Here is a 24,371-nt window from a genome sequence, read left to right as displayed (position 1 = left end):
GGTAGCCCTCTGAGTTCTCTTTCTAATGCCACCAGTCTGGTCAAAGTTGGATTCTCCAAGAAAGAGTTATGCCCAATCTCCCAAGATGACCTGATTATATACTTTTTCCATAGAGAGAACTTGTACAAAGTGCCACATGTCACTGTTTTGACCTTTACATATGAAAAAGATACACAAAAAACTATAATTTGACCTCTTTCTAAAAATTCTTACAAAATTTCAATTCGATGCTTAGACAGAAGGTTATGACGATTTTACCAAGTGTCTAGTCAATTTAATGTCTTAAATTGCTCTACATAAATTATCAATCCGGGTATCGTAAAATGATGAAGTGTGGTGCACTATATGTGCTTAGTTAACCTTTCTCTTACTTCGTTGTTTTATAGTTTATGTTGTTTTTGGAGTTTTGTTTCTCATGCTTAAGGAAATTAATCTAAGAAAGAAAAGTTATGCTTCTAAATGAAATCTATAAATGTTAATGGACAATTAAATCTCTTTTAATGTTGAAATCTAATTTCTAAAGAAGGGAGAAAAGGAAATGAACATTAGATAAAAACAAATCAAAACCTTGAATAGTTAGATTAATCTATGCCAGAAAAATGTCTATGAAATGAAAGCAACAATGATAACAGTTAAATGAAGTGTTTTATCACTCTGCTATACAATTTTGGGAGAACTAACTCCTTGATAGCATTTTGAGGGACTCCATACTTTATTGTTTTAAAACTAAAAATGAAATTGCAACAAAATACAAAACATGTAAAGGAAAACTTATCTACTGTGTGCTCTAATGCTCCAAGCACCAATTGGAAAATACTTCCTTGGATTATTTTGCTAAGCATAGATTACACAGTTAGATAAATCTACAATCAACCGGTTGAACACACTTGCATGAAATAAACTTGTATGAATGGAAAATATAAACTATTAAACATGAAAACAATTAAATGACATACTTGAATGAAATCAAAGCAAAGCTACAAAACAAAATCTATTCTAACTTACATTCTAATATGTTCTATGACATCTACTTCACATCTCCTTCCATGTTGGGAACATCAAAGCTTTATTCAAATTCTCTAAAATTACAAAGTACAACAAGTTGAGCTAACAAAGTTTACAAAGCTCTCCAAAGCTCCCAAATGAAGGGGAGAGATCTCCTATTTATACAAAAATATGAGAAGTCATCTCATTAATGCGAGCCATGAATCTCTCCTTATACTTCTAGAATTCTAATCAAAATAGGAAATGATAAGACACATGTCTTCTTAGAGTTTCAATACAAATAGGAAATGTGACACATATCCTCATGACCCCATAATCCTCTCCACTCAGATTCGAATTTGGCCTTAGGATGCCACATAAAGGTCTTCTAGAAGCTTCCTTTTGACCTACACATGTCAACAATCTCATCCCACTTGTTAGGTATAAACATGTGCACATTATTTTCTAATTTTTAACCACAAATTCACTTAAAAACTCTAAGAATTAATAAATTTTGGAAAAACATAGATGTGACCCAATAATGATGAAAGTGAGATGAATGTAGTGACATGGTGGTGAAATGAAGGTGAAATGTAGGTGATATAATGGACATGATAGTGAAAGTGTAATTGAAGCGAATGTTAATTTTAAGACCCAACATACCCCCCAACTGAAGCTATTGCATGTCCTCATGCAATATATATTACATTAATTCTTTTGACCTCAAGCTTTGGCTTAACTTTGCATGATATCATTTGATAACTTCATACTTCTACAAAGTGTTTTACTTGAATTGCAACATGGTTGGTTCTTATGTTACAACCATATTTTGTTGTTGCATTCAATTTTGATCTTTGAACTTTGCATAATGATAATTTGATTATTGTTGCAAAGTGTATCTTTATTGGATTGCATCATTGTTGGTTCTTGTGTGACAACCATGATTGCGTTTGTATCCAGTTATCCTTTAAGCACTTTTGAAAACCCATTGTATGCTCATAATAATAATGTAATAGTTAATATATTTTGGAAGTATTTGGGTTTCTGAATATGATATGAACATGGAAAGATATGAATATGGGTGTATTCTGCCGCCCCCCCCGCCCCTCCCCCCAAACTGATGGTATTGGCAATTTTATGAAATGAGGAAGAGAAATGTTTTTTCCAACAATTATCATTCTAGATTTTTATCGAATTCTAAGGTAAAATGTTAGAAAATGACGTACCTTAACTTACCCTTTGGAAATGGATGAGTTGTATGTGTGGTGGCTACAAAATTCTGATCATAAACAAAATTCTGATCATAATCTTTTTCAAGTGGTTGGACAAAAAGAGTCATGGATAACAAGATGAATTTTTATTGCTTCTACTAAAACTTGTCGAATATGCTCCAAAATGCCGAAAATAATAGTCTTCATGACTTCAAAACTCATTGGCACAATTCCTACTATGTGAATAGATGTTTTGATGTTGAACATAACAAGAAATTTTTAACCTAGTGGCCATTAATGGATGCCACTAGTCAACACGAGAACTATCACCATTGATGACAATGAGAGTCAAGATGCCCAAACACATCTTGTTAGGTACGAATAAATTTGCTGATGTCGAGTCACCTAGAAGATCCGATGAACAAGGGACATTAATGTATTCCCATTGTTCGTCGGCATGAGGACTTTCCATTAAGGCAGGTAAGCCTCAAGGTTTTTTTGCAAGGAATTTATACTCAAATGACTATGGACTCAATAATTTGCATTGAAGCAGGATTTATTTGCGAAATGAAAATGATAGGAAAGGGAAAATGAAAATGGAAGATGGTAATGGAAAGTAGTAATGGCAATGGGAAATAAGCATGTAACTGAGCCTCTTTCTTTTATTTGTGGGTTAGGAGTGGACAAAAAGTAATGGAAAGTGTATGTGAATGTAAATGGAAAATATGAAGGGAAATGAGGTGAATGGTTTATTATGAGGTATGGATGTAATGGAGAGAAAAGTTTCTGAAAGTTTTGCAAGTGTTTGGATCTGATTTTTCATTAGCATGTGCTCATGCATTGTCGTTTCTTCCTTGTTGCTGATCATCCTCTTATGAAAAAAATTAGTCTCTTAAGAGAGACATTATTCACTTGTAGTCATTTTTCCTTCCTCCTGGAACCTGCAAAAAAAACTAATACTTCTTCTGCAATGGAATGTAAGACTATCAAAATAGAGAGGTGATCAATCTCTCTAGTTATGGTGTTTACACACAAAACTAAGAATTTGTATTAATGAAACAAGTTCACGAAGGAAAACCAAAAGAATTTATACCTGCTTCGGAATTAGTGCCTCAAGTTAATGTTATGTCTTTTGAGCAATTTATTTCATTATTTACTGTTTCAAACTCTGATGATGGATTTTTCATTGTGTAGATCTCGTTGATATCTTTCCAACAACACTTGAATCATCGTAATCTAATTTTGCATGAGAAAGTTAGGCTGATTTGAACAGTGAGGTTTTTCAGCTGCATAATTGATGTTTAGTTGTGGAATGACTTTAGCTGCGGAATGGCTTTAGCTGCAAAATGGATTTAGCTGCAGAATGTGCATAGTTTTTGTACCTAAAAATCTTGAATATAAAGTTAGTTATTCATTTTTCATTATCAATCCAAAATTAATCAATACCTTCCAGAAAAGTGAGCAAATAATCTACTTATTTCATTGATTCATTTTTTTTTCTTGTGAAGCATAGGTAATGTAGCTATTCTCTTCATTTGAAAGCGTGAACATCTTATGCCATAATTGCAATGTACAACCTCCCCTTCATGCATATTATTATTTATATCCAATGCCCTGATCGTGTAGCATAATATGTGGATTATAGTTCACAAGAATCTGAGATGGATACTCTATGCATTATATTCAATTTCCTCTCCAACAAATGTAGGTAACCCATCTTGGACAAAATAAAGAGGTTTTAGTAAGGTTGGGCAGGCATCACGCACACCTATATGCAACTTTGAAAGGAATTACAGTTTGCATAGATGCCAAAGCTGAGCTTCCGATTACAAAGTGCTAAAGAGACAATAAATGAAGAATATATGGAGAAACATGGGCATGGCCACTGAGCTTCAATCCACCGGCACTTCAACCTCCATCTTCAATCCAGACATGCCAAGAATCTTGACAAAATCTTCAACTGTCAAACCACAATCTTTTGAATATCATGCTTCCTCCAAAACTTGACCCACAACTTGCTGCCGCTGCTCTTCAGAAATAAAAGATCCTGTCAAATCCCGCAACACTTCGAGTATATCTTCGAGTGTCACCTTCCCACTGCCATATGAATCATAAACCTTGAAGATGAATTCAATATTTTGTTGAATACTTGCTCTGGAACTGAAGGATGATAAAAAAAAACTAAGAAATCATTGAATTTCAAACCATCCAACATTCTCAGCAATCTTTGAGAAAGTGGATTCTGATCTAGGTGGATGTTGGTGGCCACCCACCTATCCCATTTGGACCCCCACCATTATTTCTCTTAGCATTTTCAGTTTCCTTAATTGTAGCACAACTTACTATTTTTAGCAGTTTTTTGGGTCCTGAACATCCGGAGCCGTTTTGAGGCCATAAACGACGTTTTTTGGGAAATCTAGGGGCAACATGGGTCCATTTACCAATGTTTCCCTTCCCAAAGCTGTAGTGCTTGGATAGATCTTTCTAATGAGTTATTGTATGCATCAAGCGGAGATCGTATGCCAAAGTTATGACCTCGGGAAGTTGATGTACCAATTTACCCAAAAGGGGCCCATAGTTTGGCGTTTCATCTTCTAGGGCTAGGTATTGGAATGTTAAGGGTTTTCCATTGTTTCCGAACAATAAGTAGGCCTTCGAGCCTCATTGTAACACAGTTCAGAGGCATGTAGCCACCACATCTCTTCTCAGAGATAAGCTACCATCGCCCTAGCTTATTTCTTTCCATTTCTGTTTGTAAGCATATTTTAGTATTTTACAATAATGAAATGAAGTATTATTTCTACTGCATCTGTGTATTTATGGTTATCTCATCTCTGTGTTTATGGTTATCTCTGTAATTCATTGCGTTCCTGTTTAAATCTAGATCAGTGGTATCAGAGCAGTCTGCTTTTTCTCTGTTTTTCTTTGCATGTCCCCAACGAGGTTGGGATATAAGGAGTTAGGGCTTAAATTGGTTGAACCTTTGCAAGAATAGCCTTGCAAATCTCGATGGCCTCCTATGGTAGATGAGAAGAAAAAAAAGGGGGTAGGAAATCCTATCAAAATCTTGCTCGAAGAAGCCCTCGAGTGGCAAAGGAACGCGATGATGGATAGCTTTGCGTAGATCCTTCAGCTGCTACCTAGAGGCAATGCATTGGCTTCCAACAGCTACTTTGGAAATGCCACACTGTTTAAGGTACAAGTTAATTTTGAAATCCTCATATTTGAGGGTCAAATAGATGCAAATGCCATAGACAAATGGTTAAATCTGCTAGAGGGTTATTTTTTTGTTCATGAATTTTCGAGTCGGGAAAATATTATTTTCGCTCTTCTCAAAGCAGCCCCCCACGTCAAGGACTGGTGGGAAACCTACTGCAAGCAGAAGGATGAAAGTATAGGCTCACTATTTTCAGCCGCACCCACTTGGGATTCATTCCGGGATGTCATTAAGGAGCAGTACTACCCTGTCAAAAGATATGAGGACAAATACATCAAATGGACCACATTGCAATAGGGAAGGGACCAAGATGTGCCAAAGTTCACCAACATTTTTCATACCCTTCGAACACAGTAGGGTATAAGGGTCATAGCATGGAGCTAAATTATAAGGGTCATAGCATGGAGCTAAATTACACATTTTAGCGAAATGAGGGCACGTTTTGGTGAAAAATGTATGCTCAATCAAGCAATTTTTAAGCGCTCGATCGAGGATTAAACAAACCCTTAATTGAGACATTTTCTAACTTGAGTTAATGACTTGATCGAGAGTTATGGCTCAATAGAGCTATATTTTTTTAAGATATATTTTACCATTAATAACATTAATAAATTTTGGTAAGGGGGATGACATGTTAGGATTTTTAATGGCTCAATTGAGCCTATGGCTCAATCAAGCCGCTAGTTAACCACATATGTGACTCGATTGAGGGTTACTTTAATGATTGTTCGAGTCCTTTTTATTTTTATTTTAAGCACTCGATTGAGCTCGTGAAGTCCTAAAAATTACTGTTTCAGCACCCCTTCTACAAATTCCTCTGCTACCCTAGCCAATTTAGGGCATAATTAGTCCTTAAGTAGCGGAGTTGATCATGTTGGATTCGTGAAAGAATCCTCTATCCAATGGCATATGAATTTGACACTTTTGAATTCATATGATATTTTTCATCTAATTTCTTTTAAACATAACACTTGAAATTTTTTTGGTCAGTTTCAAAGGGGATGAATAAAAAATCAATAACATAAAATATACGCAACAAAAAAATTTCAAAAAATACCACTGTCTTCACTGATGAGTCCTCTGCAAACAGGTACTCTTCGTTTTTCAATTTATTTTAAGAGTTGAAAAAAATCTTACATGAACATATGTCTCCAAAATGCAATTGAAATATTACTTCACCAAATTTGAAAAATAATAAAAAATATAATTTTGCATAAAAAAAACGAAATTTTAATATGAAAAAATTAGTTCTTTTTGTGTATATCATGTTTACATATATATTTTTACAATTACACATTTTAGACTAAGTTATGCTATGTGAACACACACATACCTCTTAAGTTTTGTGAAAATTTGCAAGGACATATATTGCATTTAATGGAAAATTGAGAGATTATACGACACTAATTTGTTTTACAAAAAATATCATTAGGACAACAACATAATTCTCCACATATTTTTTTTTACTCTGAATCAAAATTCATAATGATTGTATGAATTTTGAGGGTTGCAATTCGATAAAAGAGGAAAAACTTGAAATTTCATCACCACATTTGGCCCAAAAGTGTAACCCATCTTCATGCTTTCACCCGTAATAAAATGCCAACAAAATTCTCAGGTAATTATCAAATAATATAAATCACCCTAATCTACAAACATATTGATTTCTCAACATGGTATCAGAGTTAGGGTGAAGGAAGGTCAACTTAAATATCACTCTTGTTGGAACATTTGAAGATAGTTTTACAATAATCATCAACTACATTGGATGACATCATTTTTAATAATTATGATTGAACAAATTCTTTTATCAAGGTAAATAGGAAGAATATCCAAAGACCATCATATTTGTAGCAGAAGAAGGCCACTGTAGCAACTATCTCTCTCTATATCATTGAATGCTTTTGGAAACATTGTCAAGTTCATCATCATAGAAACTAATACATTATTGTAGTAACCATCCTTGAAGACATCACTACAAGAATTCAACAACATATTTGAAGAATCTTGGAAGCATCATCAACATTATTGAAGTGCTTCTATATTAACCTACTCTTCTTTGACAAGTGAGTACTTTACTACATTATATGTCTCAATCCTATAGTCAAATGAGATTTGTTTGTAAGGAAGGAAACATGCTCGATGGAGCCTCTAATTTCAAGGCTTGGAAGAAAAGAATTGATTTGGTTCTCATAGAAAATGAAGTCATGGATTTTGTTCTTGGTAAAGTTACAGAACCACATAAAAACAATGCTCAAGTAGTGGAAAAATAAAATAAGAGAGAAGCCATGGCTCAAAGAATCCTCTTTGAGTCTATCAAAGATGATCTCATCTCCTTTGTTTTATATTTGTCCACATTCGAAGATGTCTATGAAAAATTGGTGAGATTATATCCCGTCAATACTATTTGTTAGAAAATATCACCAAGAAATAAACTTTATAGAACAAGGATATCAAAATATGAAGATATGGCCTCATATCTTATGAAGGTCTCAAAATTGAAGGATCAATTTCAAGGAATTGTAAAAGCAATATCTAATTCGGAATTAATCACTTTTGTACTCAATTCCCTACCTCCAGATTGGAGTGGTTTTGTAAGTAGCAAATATGCAAGAAAATAAATTCCAATATTCAAATAAATTTAGGCACAATGTGTTCTAGAAGAAGCAATGATAAAGTCCAAGAATGACACCAAACCTAATAGTGAGAATGCTCGAACTTTTGCTACTAGATCAAAGAATAATTTTAGAAGATTTGGAAAATTTTGAACCTTGTCATAGGTACAATAACAACAACTACAATCAACCATGTGGAAATCGAGACATGTCTAAAGTGCAATGCTTTGGTTGCAATGGATTTGGAGATTATAAAAGAGATTGTCCCAAAGATCCTAAGAGCAAGAAGAACCCCAAAAAGAAAGAAGTGAATATTGCATTTCAAAAGATGAAGAAGCTAACAAATCAAAGATTGAAGACAACAAGGACCTCTATTATTAAAGGATTTGACTAATACTAGGTTTGCATACAATTTATTTGTATGGGAGTTAGAGTAGAAATTACAATTACATTTGTGTAGAAGAGTTTTGAGTATCATGAAGAAGCATATAGCTTTGGAAGAAGTAAATTACATATGAAGTTATAGAAGGGATATACTCCATTTCATATCTTCACAAAAGAGTTGAAATCAATCACCACATCATCCAATTAGCCAAAATAGAAGAGTTTGGGTCATAAAAAATTGTCTTCACATCATTATGCAGTCACAAGCATTCTACAGTCACCAAAGAAATTATTTTCATCATGAAAACATTGAACCGATCGTATAACAAGTAAGGACTGCAAGATTTACAATAGAAGCAAAAATATAATAGAATCAAGGTTGTTTTGCAACAATATAGAAGTTTCAAAGTTTAACATTTGAATGGAAGAATTAAAAGAATTTATCATAAATATATTCTACTAGAAGTATACAAGTATGAAAATAGTCTAAAAGCAACATGGAAGCATGAAAGAAGGAACCTCATCATTTATGGACATCATCTTCAAAGAATGTTAATGTAGCAGTTCAAAAGTAGTCAACCGAACGAAAGCATGGGAGAAAGAAGTATGTTTGTCTTAAAAAATGTTCTTCATTAGACATCTAGAAAATGACTCATATCTTCAAAAGAATTGAAGGAAGAATTTAATGCATGAAATATAGTTGGACATGATATTAATAGAAAAGACACGATATGTCTTGGTCAAAGAGTTGAAAAGGAAAGTCAAGATAGTTCTAGATGGATATTTGACATATGGCAACAAACACACATCATTGGAAGAACATTTTGATACTATCATTGATATTTATTCAAAATAATTTCTTGAATAATGTTAAGAAGGAAGTAATGTTGACTTCAGAAGGAGCTAGAAGCAGAAATTGACTTGAAGGATATTACAACTTGAAAATTGGAGCAACATCAACTATTTTGGAAACTCTGAGAATAAGGAATGACATCAATAATGTCTGGGATATGGTAAGGCTTCGCGATTTTTTTATATAGAAGGAGTATATACACTATAGGGGAAGAAAAGGAAGTGAATTGATAGAAGAAGTCATGAGACAATTTGTTGTTCACTTGATGATATATTGGATTTGATAGTGACAAATAATGATATCACCCACCTCATCTGGAAAGAGGAAGGTTTTGTCAGGTATTATTGTTGATATAGATACTACTGATGATTGGAAGATGTTATAATTTCTTGGAAGCTGTTATAATTGCTGATAAAGATGCCTACTACATTGTTCTTAGTGGAGGTTAATCGTCATCATCATCATCATCATGATCTTTTGAATTTAATGAATATTTTATTTATGTTTTAGAAAAGAGAGGTGTCAACAACACTTTGAGCACAAATGAAATCAAGTGGCGTCACACATCACCCTCATTATGAGCTTTAAAATACACCTCTCACACAACCATTAATTTGATTAAATTTTCAATGAAAAATATAACCATATATGAGTTGTATTTAGTTAAAGTTTCAATTGAAAATAAAATTTTAATTTTATAATCTTTCATATTTAAGGATAGAATATGCACACATACAACTAAAAAATACTTAATGTAGCCTTACATTGTAACTTTATTATCTTATTGTGATCTAAAAAGACTTTGCATAGCCTTACATTGCAATTCTATTGCATCATTATTATATCTACTGAGGTAGGTATATAGCGATCATTATGCCACTAACTATATATTAATTGTGTTAACTTATTTTTAATATTTTTCTTTTAGGCAAAGTTTTAGTGCAACTAAGCAGTGGAGGCTCGGATGATAATGCTTAACCAACGTTTTCCTTCTATTTGATTGGGCAACCAAATGAAACTCTTATTGCAACTTTTCTTTCCATTAATTGGAACAGTGCATTAATTTTACAACATATCCTAAGTTTTATTTTGAGCACCGTATTAACTTTACAACATATCCTAAGGTTTTTTTTGGTAGTGTATTAGCTTCCTTTACAACATTCATAAGTTTTATTTTGAGCGCCAGCTTCTAAATAAGATATACTAAGTTTCTATTTTTAGGGCAGTTGAACAATGTCATGGAACACATTGTTGCCATGTGAGCTATTTGTCACCCTTCCCACACAGTTGTTGTCAGGGTTTCCTACTAAAATCACAATGAGTCCTACGGGTTATTGATTTCAAACTTCATACTTGGCTTTTCTCTATATCTTTGATTTTGGTCTCAGATCAATGAGCTCTTGTACTCGATCTTCATGTGTACACTCCCTTCTAGTACTTGATCCTTATGTGCACTCTCTTTTTTCATGACAATAGGCATAAGATTCTTTGATAGCAACAGGAGTAAGGAGTAAAGGAAGAGGATTCTTTAACAACAAGAGTAAGGAGTAGAGGCAGCACTTGCATCATAGTGCATCATATATTACTAGTTTAATTATTGATTATTACATTGTTGTTAGACTCTTTATGATTCCTTCTAATAGTGACATCTACAGCATGGTTTTGACCCGTCTCGACTCAATCACTTTTGTCAATTTGCAACAAAACCTTGTTATTAAACATAAAACCCTATAAAAAACAACTCAAATATTAGAACAATGAATTTGTAAAACCAAATTTGGCACTTTCCATTCTATAAAAGAAATGTGGCAAAAGAAATGTGGAAAAATAACTATGTACTTGGGGCAATTGCAAGTAAGAATAGGTGCCCAAGTGTCAATACCAATGGACTTTATAAGTCCTCACCTTCTTTCATCTAGGTTTTGTAAGTATGGCAATGGATTCATACTTTGTAAGTCCTTGTCCTCTTTCATCTAGGTTTTGTAAATATGTAAATGGATTCATTACTTATCATTGTTGATGAAGTAAAGAAAAGCACATATGTAGCTTGAGACCGCTAAGTAAGGGGTAGGGGAAAATATCAATGAAGTATTTGGTTCTATAGAAAAAATGTGTCTATCCACATGTTCTACAAATTGATCAAGGTTTTTCCCACATACATTTGACACCTACAAATTCTGGTGATAAAGACAAAACTTGGGTGACCCCTGCATTTTAGCCTTTGAAAGTGGAGGAAATTCCAACATGAAGATATTAGAAACTATAACTTTCCATCCCATTCACCCTTTGTTTGTTTGATTCCACTTTTCATTTTCAGTTTGTTTGGCTTATATTGAGGTGTATTTCTTTATGCAAATCTACCACCCGAAGTGAGCATAGCTTTCATATATCAATTTGAGATCTATAAGTGATGGCTTGCGGATTCAACACTCCCCCACAAATTGGGTAAGAAATCCAACAAATAAAATTGATAAATTGTTCCTTACTATTCCCAGCAAATAAAATTGATAAATTGTTCCTTACTATTTATGATTGACTGGTAATATTTTCCATGCATACTTCATTTTCAACCTCTCAAACAAACCCCTAAAAATTCTAAATCACGTGGAGAAGGACTATACAATATTTGATCAATAATATATATATATATACATATCATCTCTACATGCATTTCAGAGATCTTTTCAACACACCAAGGAATTCGAGAAAGCAACCAATGCACTAAACTCTTATTTTCAAGTATGGGGTAAAGTGTTCATATATTATCTTTCCTATGTTCAAATATTTAGTCGAAGTGAAGAGTGATTGAAATTCTCTGGTTATCTTATTCAGTTTTAGCTACCAACACATATAAAGATGGATCAAAAATAATACATCATAATATGTAGAGGACCATATTTCTTATTGGTGGACAACGCATTGGGTTTTTATATATTGAAAATAAAATTGATGTGCTACTAATTAGAAAATCTGAGGCATATCTATGTATAATTTCGTTGCTTTGTCATATTATTAATTAGCAAATATGATGCATGTATATGTCTTTTCTTATGGACATGCACAACAAATTGATGCACCATGACAACATATATTGTACTTTTGTATGCAAGATTAACACTCTCAGAGTAATTTTCATTGATCATGCATCATTATCATCAACACCAATAATTTTCATTGTTCATGCATTATTATAATCAACACAGTACATATTAGATTAGACATCCTTGGAAATTTTGTGCATGGATTGAATGTTATGGAAAAATAACACCAAGACACAAATTAAGATATAGGCTGCCCATAATTTTAGTGTGCTCCTTAAACTACTTCATTCACAAACTACTCCCATTCACAATTGAGAATGGGAGACATTTTTGAAGCGAGTCATAGTTGCATTACTAAAATAAAATTAATCAATAGTAGAAAAGTAGAATTATTATTTATAGAAAAATACATGGGAATTAATCAAAAGTAGAAGTATTATTTATAGTAAATATAACATGCTTCTCATGTCGGAGAAAAATGTCATTTTGGGAAATTTAAAATAAAAAATATTACTTATAAAAATTATAACATGCTTCCACACCATCAATATAGTGAGAAATGTCATTTTGGGAAATTTAAAATCAAAAATATTATTTATAAAAAATATAACATGCTTCCACACCATCAATATAGCTCAATATGTTGGAGAAGAATGCCATTTTGGACCAAAAAAAAAAAAAAAAACTTAATTTATAGAAAATACAACATACTTCCCCATCATCAAATTTACAGTCCAGGATGTTGGAGAAAAATACTTCCACATCATCAATACAATCCAGTATATTGGAGAAAAATGCCATTTTGAGAAAAAAAAAAGAATTGTAACATATAAAAAATACAACATGCTTCTACACCAGCAAATTTACAGTCCAACATGTTCGGAGAAAAATGCCATTTCTGGGAAAACTACAAGTCCAATTGGTTGCACAGAAACATATATAGTAGGTCTACCCGATCCAATTGTTTGCACAGAAGCAAATTTAGCAACTTCATTAAAACGTTGAGATGCCACCATACGCAATCGTTCAATTCCAGTCTTGTAGGCAGGTATACCGTCTGCCATTGAGCCTTGTTATTATAATGGGATCAAAGTTTTTTAGTTTAATTGGGATTTAAAGTTTTCTAGTTTAATTGTGTGGTTGTAAGTTTGACATTCATATTTTATGTTTTATATGGTTTAATATCATAGCTTTACATTGTAATTTTATTCAAGTAGGATCCTTTTTATCAGTTTAATTATGGGGTCAAGATCATACTGAGATGAAATATATTGCTAAACGAGGAAGCTCGTAGGGCATACTTGACTTTTCAAAGCGATGATAAATCTTCAACAGAAAGAAGCTAAACTGTGGAAGATCCCTTTCATGTCCATGTTTTGAGTTTCTTTTCCATTGTTTTAAGTGGATGCTGCAGCTGTCAAACACAGCTCGGTGCTTGCTATTCTATTGTTTTTGGTGGGTGCGCTTGGCAAGTAACAAGACAGCGAAGTGTTCTCGTGCAGGATTCCCCAAATCTTCTAGGGCTAAGTTGAGTGAAATGTAATGTGTTTTTTTTTTACATCCAAAACTCCATTCTGAAATCTATTCGATTCCATTCTGAAATTTGTTATCATTTTCAAATCATGTAATATTCTATTTTTCTTGCTCATTTATCTTTTCTAGTTTGTCTCAGAATTCATTCTCGTCTATGTGAATGAAGGTAGTTACGGAAATGAGCCAGACGAGTTTGTCATTCTGATTTGATCATCGACAAGCAAGAAGAAAACATATGGACATTGAGAAACTGTATATATTTCTGGTGAAGCAAGAAGAAAAAATATGGAAATTGAGAAACTGCAGCAGATTTAAGGTTTACAACTCCTACTCCGGAATACCAACAAAAAATTGAAAATTTTAATAATTAATAACAGCACAGAGTTCAGTCCAAAAATATAATTTGAGTTTCAAAACTGCAGCAGATTTAAGGTTTACAACTCCTACTCTAGAATACCAACAAAAAGTTGAAAATTTTAATAATTCATAACAGCACACAGTTCAGTCCAAAAATATACGATGAGTTTCAAACACTTTGAAAGCTTATTCTGGAATGCCATAAAACTTTTGAAATACTATCTGAAATCTATTACCAATGTCCATTCAATGATAACAGGAATGTGAAATTCCCTACCAAGCATCTATTAAGTTCGCTGTATTCACTGGTACTTCAAACCTCAAAAGTACAGGCACGGTGAATCTTATGTCCATTGTAAAGATAAGAGTTTTCTGATCTCTCAATGGCAGTCCACATCCCAGTCCTTTCCGTTTGTTGTCCTGCTGCACTTCTTATAGGCGGGGGCTCATACATATAACAAACCGGAACATCACTGTCAACATAACCGCGAACAAAAATCTTCTCACGCCACGCTACAGAACGCGAAATCCATCGAAGGGTTTTAGGAAGAGAACCCAGGGCCCTCCAAACGTTTTCATCGGAATCATATTCCATCACTCCCCGCTGCTTCTCAAACGAATACAACCGCCCGGAAGAAGAAACAACCAGACACTGCCGTGGGTCTCCCCCGGTATCCGACATATTCTCCAGCGTTGTCCATGCCCCTTTTTCTGGATCGTAAACTTCTGCACTCCACCCGATTAGATCACCCTCCTCATCACCCTCCTCATCACTGTCACCGCTAAGATCACCCTCGTCATCACCCTCCTCATCACTGTCACCCCTAAGATCACCCACCTCATCAATGTCACCGCTAATAACGAAAAATTTGCCGTCCACGGCTCATGTCGGGAAGAAGCTTCCATTGGTCTTCAAACACATTGTAAACAGCTGCAGATCGCAACAGATTTTCATTTCCATCCTGTCCGCCGGCAACGTAAATGAGTCCTTGCGGCGAAACCGAGTAAGCACCGAATGCTGGACTCACCGGCATGTCGGCACCGCGGCTCCACTTACTCGACGCGAAATCGAAGATGAAAACGGTTTTGAGTCTCTCCTCTTGGGGTATGGGATTACATCCGCCTAACAAAACCAGCCTTTGGTTGACGCAAAGACAGTCACAAAAAAGAGGAATTCCGTTATGACAGCCCGGGAAGTGGGGAAGGGGAGGAAGTGTTTTCCGGGTGCCTCGCAGAGGGTCAAACACAGAAATCACCATTTGTAGATTAGGATGAGCGTCATCCAGAAATTCCGAGAGTTCCACCAAACAGATAAATTGCTCAGAAGTCCCATGCTTTTTCCTGTCTTCATAGAACTCAGGGTGCTTCATAGCGGTCTCCCAGGTTTTGCAAACTGCTCTGAGGTTTCCATGGGAATGGTAAGGAACTCTTAACAGACACTCTCGCTGTAATTGCCATGGAAGAACAGCAAAAGGCTCCATTTAAGAGATGTACTACCAGATAGTGAATATGAACTTGGGAGACTCTTTCAAATCAGATAAGCCGGAACCTAAGCTAACCTAAGTACAGAAGTAGACTTTTCCTGCTTGGATAGGCTAAGCACAATAACTTCCGTCGATACCAAAGCCAGATGGAACATAACATACAATAAAGAAGCACAGAGCTGGAATGAAAGGGAGAAAGATCAGAATAAATAAGAATTCAGGTAATAACTGCGAAACCCTACTAGGGAAACCCTACCAACTTAGGGAAACCCTACCAACTTAACCGAAAATGGTAAATTTTTATTTTTATTTTTTATTTTTAGGTATGGGGTAAATTGTTCCCTTTTTCTTTTTTTAAGGGTTTTTGGGGTAAATTGTTTCCTTTTTCTTTTTTTAGGTTTTTTTTTCCTTTTCGAAGTTATGGAAGATATAAATAGATTTAATATTTTGAATATATTTTAATTGTGGATGAGGGTTTATAGGTCAAACTTGTATTTACAATATACTATTATGATATTTTTAAGTAATTTTAAGGGTTATTGAAGATACAAATAGATTTAATATTTTTAATACACTTTAATTGTGGAAGGTTTATAGGTCAAACTTGTATTTACAATAGACCATTATGGTATTTTAAATAATTTTAAGCAAAAAACGTGCCAAAAAATTTCCTTTTTTTTGCTACAACCAAGTGTAGGGTAATAGGGTAAATGTGTACGACTCAAATGTAAGATGTGAGATGCTAAATATTTTTTAAATGTAATTTTGGTTTTTATCAATAAAATTATGAACAATTTTTTAGATTAAAGAAAATATAATATACATATCACATTAAAATATATAACATATATATATAATACTTATCAAATAATGTCTATTTTACCATATCAATTAAAATAATGATTTCATAACCATTAACTTATAAATATGATTTTTTACAATACCCTGGACCAATATCTAGAAGAGAAAGATGGAGAGAGGGAGGGAAAAAGTGATAGGAGGGAAGAAAATCATAATACTATGGGCTAATACCATGGTCTATCAATACCATGGGCCATCTAGGATTTTGATTATTGTGTTATGGATCTAGGCTTCTATTGCAATATCGTGGGCCAATACCAAGGCTTATCAATACTGCATGCCCAAAAACCATAACTGATCTCAAAATTAACATATTTTTCAAATACTTTAATTTAATTTAATTTTATAACAGTTTTTAACTAGCATTTCAACTACATGTTGCAAAGGAAACGCCATAAGGCATAAATTGAGGAACAATTTAAATAAGATGCAAAGATGTAGCAGAAATGAAATTGTAAAGCTGTATAAATTGAAGCTGATTTTGTGTGCCTAAGACTATATTTTATATTAATTATTAAATTAATATTGCATATACATTTCATAAAATTCAACCAACTTATAATTCAGGGCAATCTCTAAGTTTGGCTTTGGGTCATTAACATGGTGATGCTTTGTCTCAACCACTAAACCACCATAGTAAACCCAATGAGTCTATACACAAGAATTTATTCTTTATTAGAAGAGCAACGATTCTACGCACAAGAATTTATTCTTTACTAGAAGAGCATATTTCTTACCCATATCCACAAAAAGAATGCAATGTGGAAAGCATTCCGCAGAACAAAATCTTTGTTATTATAACTTATAGCATTGTTCAAACCAACAAAACCATCTACACATTTTGGAAGATCAAATGGCAATAAGTTTTGAAGAATTCAATTAGAAAATGTCCAAGATCATTGGCTCACATGATTAATGTTACCCTACACACAAGAATTTATTCTTTATTGGAAGAGCATATTTCTTACCCATATCCACAAAAAGAATGCAATGTGGAAAGCATTCTACAGAACAAAATCTCTATTATTATAACTTATAGCATTGTTCAAAACAACAAAACTATCTGCACATTTTGGAAGATCAAATGGCAATAAGTTTTGAAGAATTCAATTAGAAAATGTCCAAGATCATTGGCTCACATGATTAATGGTACCCTGTCCCATGAATCTAATATTTTTATGCACTTACAATTAAGGGAGAAAACAAGATCCAAAGAATGTATACCACAGGGACCAATAAACAGTTTATTTGATAATCCTTGCTAGGCTCAGCAATTACCCTTTGGAGTCTCTTTCATTTTCATCTTCATCTTCAACTTCACTATTTCCCACTTCATCTTCAAGACGAGAAAAATCACAACAACCTGTTATATTTAAGGCAAAAAAATAACCCAAAGTCTTCTCCAGTTGCAGCTCCTCTGCCCACCTTGATCAAACTTGAATATGTACACACTTGGTTTTGAGGCAAGTACGTCTATTGGCTATTGGTTGAAAGTTTGAACGAATGAATCGAGGGAAGGGAGACGAGATGTTTGAATTATTATGTATATAAACGAAGAGGAAGATTCTTCAGCTATGCCTATGCCAACGGGGTTGATCAACTCCTCGAACAAAAACATCTGAAACTCCTCTTCCGCCTCTGCTCTCTAAGGCCATGGTTTTGCTATTATTCTCACAAATGGCCTCATTACAAAGTTTATTGGGCCTGATTAAACACAATTTATTTCTTCGAATAGTAGAATAATAAAGACAATTACAAAATGTTGAACAGAAGAGGTCGAAATGCACCATTCTTTGATCCATTTCACACCCGCAGATTTCTTGAACTTGGTTTGTTTTGGCTGGCTTGATTCTCTTGTTCTTGGGGATTGGGGTAGGGATGTTGTTGCTCTAGTGCCTCCATTTCCCTGTTGTTCTCAAATGGAATTCCGAGATTCGAACTCATCACCTCTTTTCCTCTTCACTCCACCTCCCCCTCGCCTCTAAAACTGTGCAATATCTCACTCACTCGTTGTAAATATGTCAATGTAGTATTGTATATAAATCTCATAAAATTCAACCAACTTATAATTCAGGGCTCTAATCTCTAAGTTTGACTTTGGGTCATTAACATGGTGATTCCCTGTCTCAACCACTAAACCACAGGCCAAGAAACAAAAGACTATAAAATGTTACGATCATTACCATAGTAAACCCAATGACTCTACACAAGAATTTATTCTTTACTAGAAGAACATATTGCTTACTCATATCCACAAAAAAAAGCAAGGTGGAAAGCATTATGCAGAAAAAAATCTTTGTTATTATAACTTGTAGCATTGTTCCAACCAACAAAACTATCTGCACATTTTGGAAGATCAAATGGCAATAATTTTTGAAGAATTCAATTAGAAAACATCGAAGATCATTGGCTCACATGATTAATGGTATCCTGCCCTATGAATCTAATATTTTTATGCACTTACAATTAAGGGAGAAAATAAGATCCAAAGAATGTATACCACATGGACCAATAAACAATCTATTTGATAATCCTTGCTAGGCTCAGGATAAAAAACATTATTGCTCCTTAAATCCTTCACATCCAATACAAATGTTGTACAACACAAGGCTCATGCTGCTGTCAATCAAGAAATAGTTCTGATCGAGAGTGCCACTAGGTTCCTTCAATCTAATAGAGTGATTAATGCACCAAACATAGGTGTACCAGCTGCAACGACTTATATCATTTTATTGATGATGCCATGTTAAAATCAATGTGATACAGTTAAGTCACCTTTAAGCAGAATCTCATTGCAATTTCTATACAAGGATGTATGTCCTATCATTAGTCATTATCACTAAAATAACTTTAGTGCTCACTGTTAACACTTGGACCACAATCTATAAGTATGATGTAGTTTTGTAGAACAAATGTTCCAAAGTAGCCTTAAGAAAGGATGAAAATTGGTGTTTTATCGTTTGTCTTGGATAGGCTTAAACTGTGCATAAAGAATTCACTCATACCAAGGGATAGTTGAAAGCTTAGACATTACCAACTCACAAAACTTCTTCAGATTTATAAGTTTAGATCTTTGTATTTGTTTGCAACAACTCTATGGAATTACCTTTAGAATTATGCCAAGACTTTAACCTTAAAAATGTGCCAAGCATTATTCCCAGAAGTCTTAATTCATCCCTGGTTTCACATCCTATGGCATTTTCCAAAACTGATTTCAATGTATAACATTCCAATCAAACTTTAATTCTTCTTTAGCAATTTTTTGTCAAATGTTTATGCTTATTCAATAAATCACAGGTGAAAAAAAGATGAATGCAAACCCAACTATAAATTCTCTTAATGCACATTTCCATAACAAAATCCTCTTTTTCATATTTGGCTAATTTTTCTTGTATTCATTTATTCATTTGGGCAGCGTTGTTGGATCGATTTGTTGCATCTCGGTAGTATTGTTGTCAAGGAAAATTTTAAGGATGGAAATTTATCTTAAACTTTAGAAACCTTGGCGAATCTTGCTAGTCCCTAACATGAAAAATATAAAATGTTTAGCAATATGTTTGTAAAGATATTCAAATTTATAATGATTTTATATAGTCTCTCAAAAACTTTGCCGATTTTTAAGGTAAATTAATTTTATGATATAAAATTTGGGCAAATAATTTTTACGAAAAATGAAAATTAGCAAATAATCTTTTTGGAAAAACATAGAAAATTAGCCCACCTGTGAATATTAGCCCCTAACATTTTCCTGATTGTTGGTTGCATTTCTGCTTTTGGGTTTTGCATTGAATGCAAATTTTTTATCTTCGGTTGTAGTTTGAATGCCATTATGTATTCTGGTTATTAGAGAATGTGTACACTTCTTTATAAGAGGGTATTACATGAAGCCAATGTGAGATTGAGTGAGTCTCTTGTGGTTGAGAAGAGAGCACTAGAGAAAACTAAGAGCGAGAAGTTGTCGACTAATGAGCTTAAGCAGGACACCATTGAGGTTGCTCAGAATAGGGATCAAGGTCGACAATTTGAAGTTGAAACTGTGTAGAGACAACATGCTTTTGGTGTGGTTTGCTTGCAGTATGCAACTCAAGAGCTTCAATGGGTCAAGAAAAACCTCTCCATTGTGATGGATCCTAAGGACACCGTAGCCAAATAAATATTTTGAAAGAGGCTCTCAATTCGGCATATGCATCATGTTTAATGGTTAAGAATGAAAGTGATGCTATTGTTGCAAAACAGGGAATTTGAAGCCAAAGAAGCATCTGCAATGGAAACTAAGGCTAATCAAGAAGTTCAATTATTGAAGAAATAATTGGCCAATGTCAAGGATATTGAGTTGAAGTTGTATGATGCACTAAAGTTGAGGTTAACATAACCAAAGAAAATGCAACTAAATTATTATATTCCCTCGAAGAAGTTGAAGCTAAGATTGTTGCAACAAAAGAAGATGCACAAAGTGCTAAGATGGAAATTTCTATAGTCAAAGATGCTCTTTTGGATAAAGAAAATGAGCTTCATCTAAGAAATCAGATGACAATTCTGTGTCAATTACAAAATAAGAGTATGATTTGTTGCAGAAGAAAGCACAAGAGGGTGAAGAACATGCAAGTAAAAGAATAGTAAAGGTCCTTGCCCAGGTGGATCATGCTAATATCAAGGAAAGGGAAGCCCTGCAAAAGTTAAATGTGGTGAATTCAGATCTCGAGAAGAGTAGGAAAATTACAGATCAATCTTTTGAGCAGCTAGAGGTTGTCCCAATAGCCAAACTAGCCCTAGAAGGAGATTTTAAAAAGTTGAAGGAAGGGCTAGAGTATTGGAAGAAGGTTGTTGTAGTAACAACATCTCACAATGGAGAAATGAGTGGAAAGATAGCTAAATTAACAAAGTATAGCTCAATGTCAGGCTAGATTCTCATTCAACATATTGGAAGTAGGTGTAGAAGACTTGCAAGCATTATTAGATTAATTATTATTCCAAATGCAGACAAAACACCTTCAAAAATAAAAAGATATAATTTAATAAAAATAAGACCATCTCAAGAAAGAGAAAATGTCTTGGAATCAAACATAGAGCCTTCAAGTAATTTCATGCTAGGGTAAACCATCTTCTAATCAAGGAACAAGAAATTCTAAAACATTAGAAAGGAAAATGTCATCCAATGGAGATAATTTTGTTAGAAAGGAAAATGTCATTCAATGGAGATACTTTTGTTAGAAAGGAAAATGTCATTCAATTTAGATACTTTTACCATAGTGCAAAAAGTAAAATATATGAAAGTTCATATAAACCCATGCTACAAGATTTGAGTATATAGTTCTTAGCACGTCAAAATAAGGCACACAAAACCAAAAATAGATAGCTACATACATATTTAAACACTATACACACTTAAAAGTATATAGCAATATATATCAACAACAATAACATAACAAAAGACAAAATGAAGATATCATCATCACAACATACAAAAGGTTGTAGAGAATGCATAAGGCCAATGAATGTGTATGATATATTATTTACTCAACAATTTATCCAGTTGAAAAATGGACAAGTTTTCTAAGCCTTAAGCTAAAATTGACTTTAGAGAATTCCTTAGTACAAACTTTATTATGTTAATATACCTATAAATCAAATTGCAACAAACTACATAAGGCAATCCAATAAAAATTTCAACATTGAACAAATATTCCGAGGATTTATTCTTAAGCGAGCCTCTTTACTACTTCCTTGGCCAAAATTTTTTCCTTGGTCTTTGTTTTTGCCTGAGATTTGGTTCCCATAATGCCACCACCCCATTGTGACCGATACTCATCAAACTTGTCATTGTAGTTAGCCTGCAAGAAGAGTTAATTTATAATTTTGATTTTATGTGGCATTGTTTGATGAGTAAAACATAGTGACTTATAATAACTTATGCGCACCTTTATTTCCTCAACAATATTGCTAAATTCCTTCTTGTCCTCATTCTTCACATAAGTCAAGCACAAGGTTGTTGTTTCTTTTGTGCACAATCTGCAAAAAAAAAAATTGCTTAGTGCAGAAGTTCTACATATCAGTTTTCCATGAAAAGTAATCACATATTACTTACAATAAAAAATTGCATAGTGCAGAAGGCATATTAGTTTCCCATGAAAATTAATCACATATTACTTACAATTTAAGCTTCTGTGAACTCTGTCATGCTCAAAAACAGTTAATAAAGGTTATAAATATGCATACCCCTCAAGGAGATGTTTGCCCTTGGTAATTGCATATGGGATGTTTATTTTTCTACAAAGTGAAGGAAGCCATACTACCAACTCAATTGGATCGATATCATGTGCAATGACTACCAATTTAGCTTTAATACACACATACAAATATTCCTTATCATGACTGAGAAGAAGAAATAATTTGTTGGAGGAATACATAAAAATACCCAAAAAACAAAGAGCTCTGTTAAAATGCATATTGGAGAAACAATTACAATTACAATTGCAATACTTGCTCAATTAGGTAGGTTACTTGATTAATTACATATTTCATAACAATAGGTTTCTTCACTTCAACATGTAGAATTTCTCACTTTTGATCACCTTATAAAGCAATATACTAAAGCAACATGCTTGATCTACTTCTACAAACAAACTTGCAGAAGCTTAACCGATTTTGAGCAAGATCACATAGAACTCATATAATAGAGAATGAGAAATCAATGACACATGAACAAAGAAGAATACTCTGGGGAAAGCCTCAGCTAAAAACCCTGCTATGTGTAATATCATACAAGTGGAAATATCTTTGTATTACACAAAGCTTTGTTTCACACGCTATCTAGCTCTTAGTACAATCCCTTAATGCTGCTCATAGACAGAATAGACACAACATATGCCTTCCTTTAGTCCTCCAAGCCTCCCATTTCCTTGCACAGTTTCTCCTAGGTCCTCTGGCTGCCACCTGTGTGAATTCACCTCTCACAAAACTCATCGAACTCAGAAATAACTGCGCAATCCTCAAGGAATGAATTCCTTCTGCATGAAAGAGATATCTGCAAGGGAATATTCCTGCAACTGATAATACAATGTCCCATCCTCTGATCTCAATTAGGTCTCTGACTGAACTGACATGCATGAGTTATTTATGAGAGAATATTCAGTTATTCGAAGTACACTAATTACATGCATGCATGCATTAACTAACTGAACTCACAATTAGATCCAAAAAATGTTGGAACTAATCTATCTGGACTTAACTCAGTTAACTGAGCTAACTAATTACAACTCAAAGTACAACTCATCCCGATCTCCTTAATTAAGGGATAATTTCCTCAATCAAAGAGATAATTGTTGCATGTCTTCACATAGACTTCATGTTTGATTTTCTACAACTAATTAACTCAAGATGAATTAATTAATTATTTTTCAAATAGTTGCTAAGATCAAATTTTAATTTTAATTCTCAAGTTTAGTTCAAGGACTAAATAAAATTGGAATGTATCCCGAAATGCTATCTATAGCATTTCTATATTTAACATTTATTTTTTCTATTTCCAACATTGCCTCTCAAAAAGAAAGGGATTATTTGTCACCCTGATCTTGTATCTATGGAACTCGAATTTGCATTTTGACAATGCCTTAGTCAAAATATATGCATCCTACTCCTCGATCAAAACATATAGCAACAACATGATCCTCTTGACCACACAGTCTCGAAGATGATGATACCGGATATCGATGTGAATGGACCTGTCATGAAATACTGGATTCTCAGAGAGTTTGATACAACTATGATTATCGCAATAGATCACAATTAGATCCATCCTCTGATCAAACAATCCAACTAGAATTTTCACATC

General features: G+C 33.7%; 2 protein-coding genes and 1 pseudogene across 2 annotated transcripts in view; all 3 read right to left on the bottom strand.

Annotated features, from left to right (window-relative positions):
* Positions 1-3,772: 3,772 nt before the first annotated feature.
* On the bottom strand, positions 3,773-13,369 carry LOC149227439 (calcineurin subunit B-like; annotated as a pseudogene).
* Positions 13,370-14,508: 1,139 nt separating this feature from the next.
* Positions 14,509-15,676, bottom strand: LOC149227438 (F-box/kelch-repeat protein At1g15670-like). Its single transcript, XM_089380507.1, has 2 exons — positions 15,069-15,676; positions 14,509-15,019 (listed from the first exon to the last, which is right to left on the bottom strand). Exons 1-2 carry the CDS (start codon positions 15,674-15,676, stop codon positions 14,509-14,511), a joined length of 1,119 nt encoding a protein of 372 aa, XP_089236633.1.
* A 6,563-nt stretch (positions 15,677-22,239) lies between these two features.
* The window catches only part of LOC149227437 (large ribosomal subunit protein eL8y-like), a 10,458-nt gene continuing 8,326 nt past the window's right edge, over positions 22,240-24,371 (bottom strand). Inside the window, exons 2-5 of the mRNA XM_089380506.1 lie at positions 23,010-23,097; positions 22,757-22,912; positions 22,459-22,549; positions 22,240-22,371 (exon numbers count right to left, since the gene is read on the bottom strand). Coding sequence (XP_089236632.1) covers positions 22,240-22,371; positions 22,459-22,549; positions 22,757-22,912; positions 23,010-23,097 — 467 coding nt within the window. The remainder of the gene's footprint in view (positions 22,372-22,458; positions 22,550-22,756; positions 22,913-23,009; positions 23,098-24,371) is intronic.

Source organism: Pinus tabuliformis, chromosome J (genome assembly GCF_031772625.1).
Source record: "Pinus tabuliformis cultivar Carrire ecotype Pingquan chromosome J, CPIR1, whole genome shotgun sequence".
NCBI classification, from domain to species: Eukaryota; Viridiplantae; Streptophyta; class Pinopsida; order Pinales; family Pinaceae; genus Pinus; species Pinus tabuliformis.
This window is presented reverse-complemented; position numbering and strand designations above follow the sequence as displayed.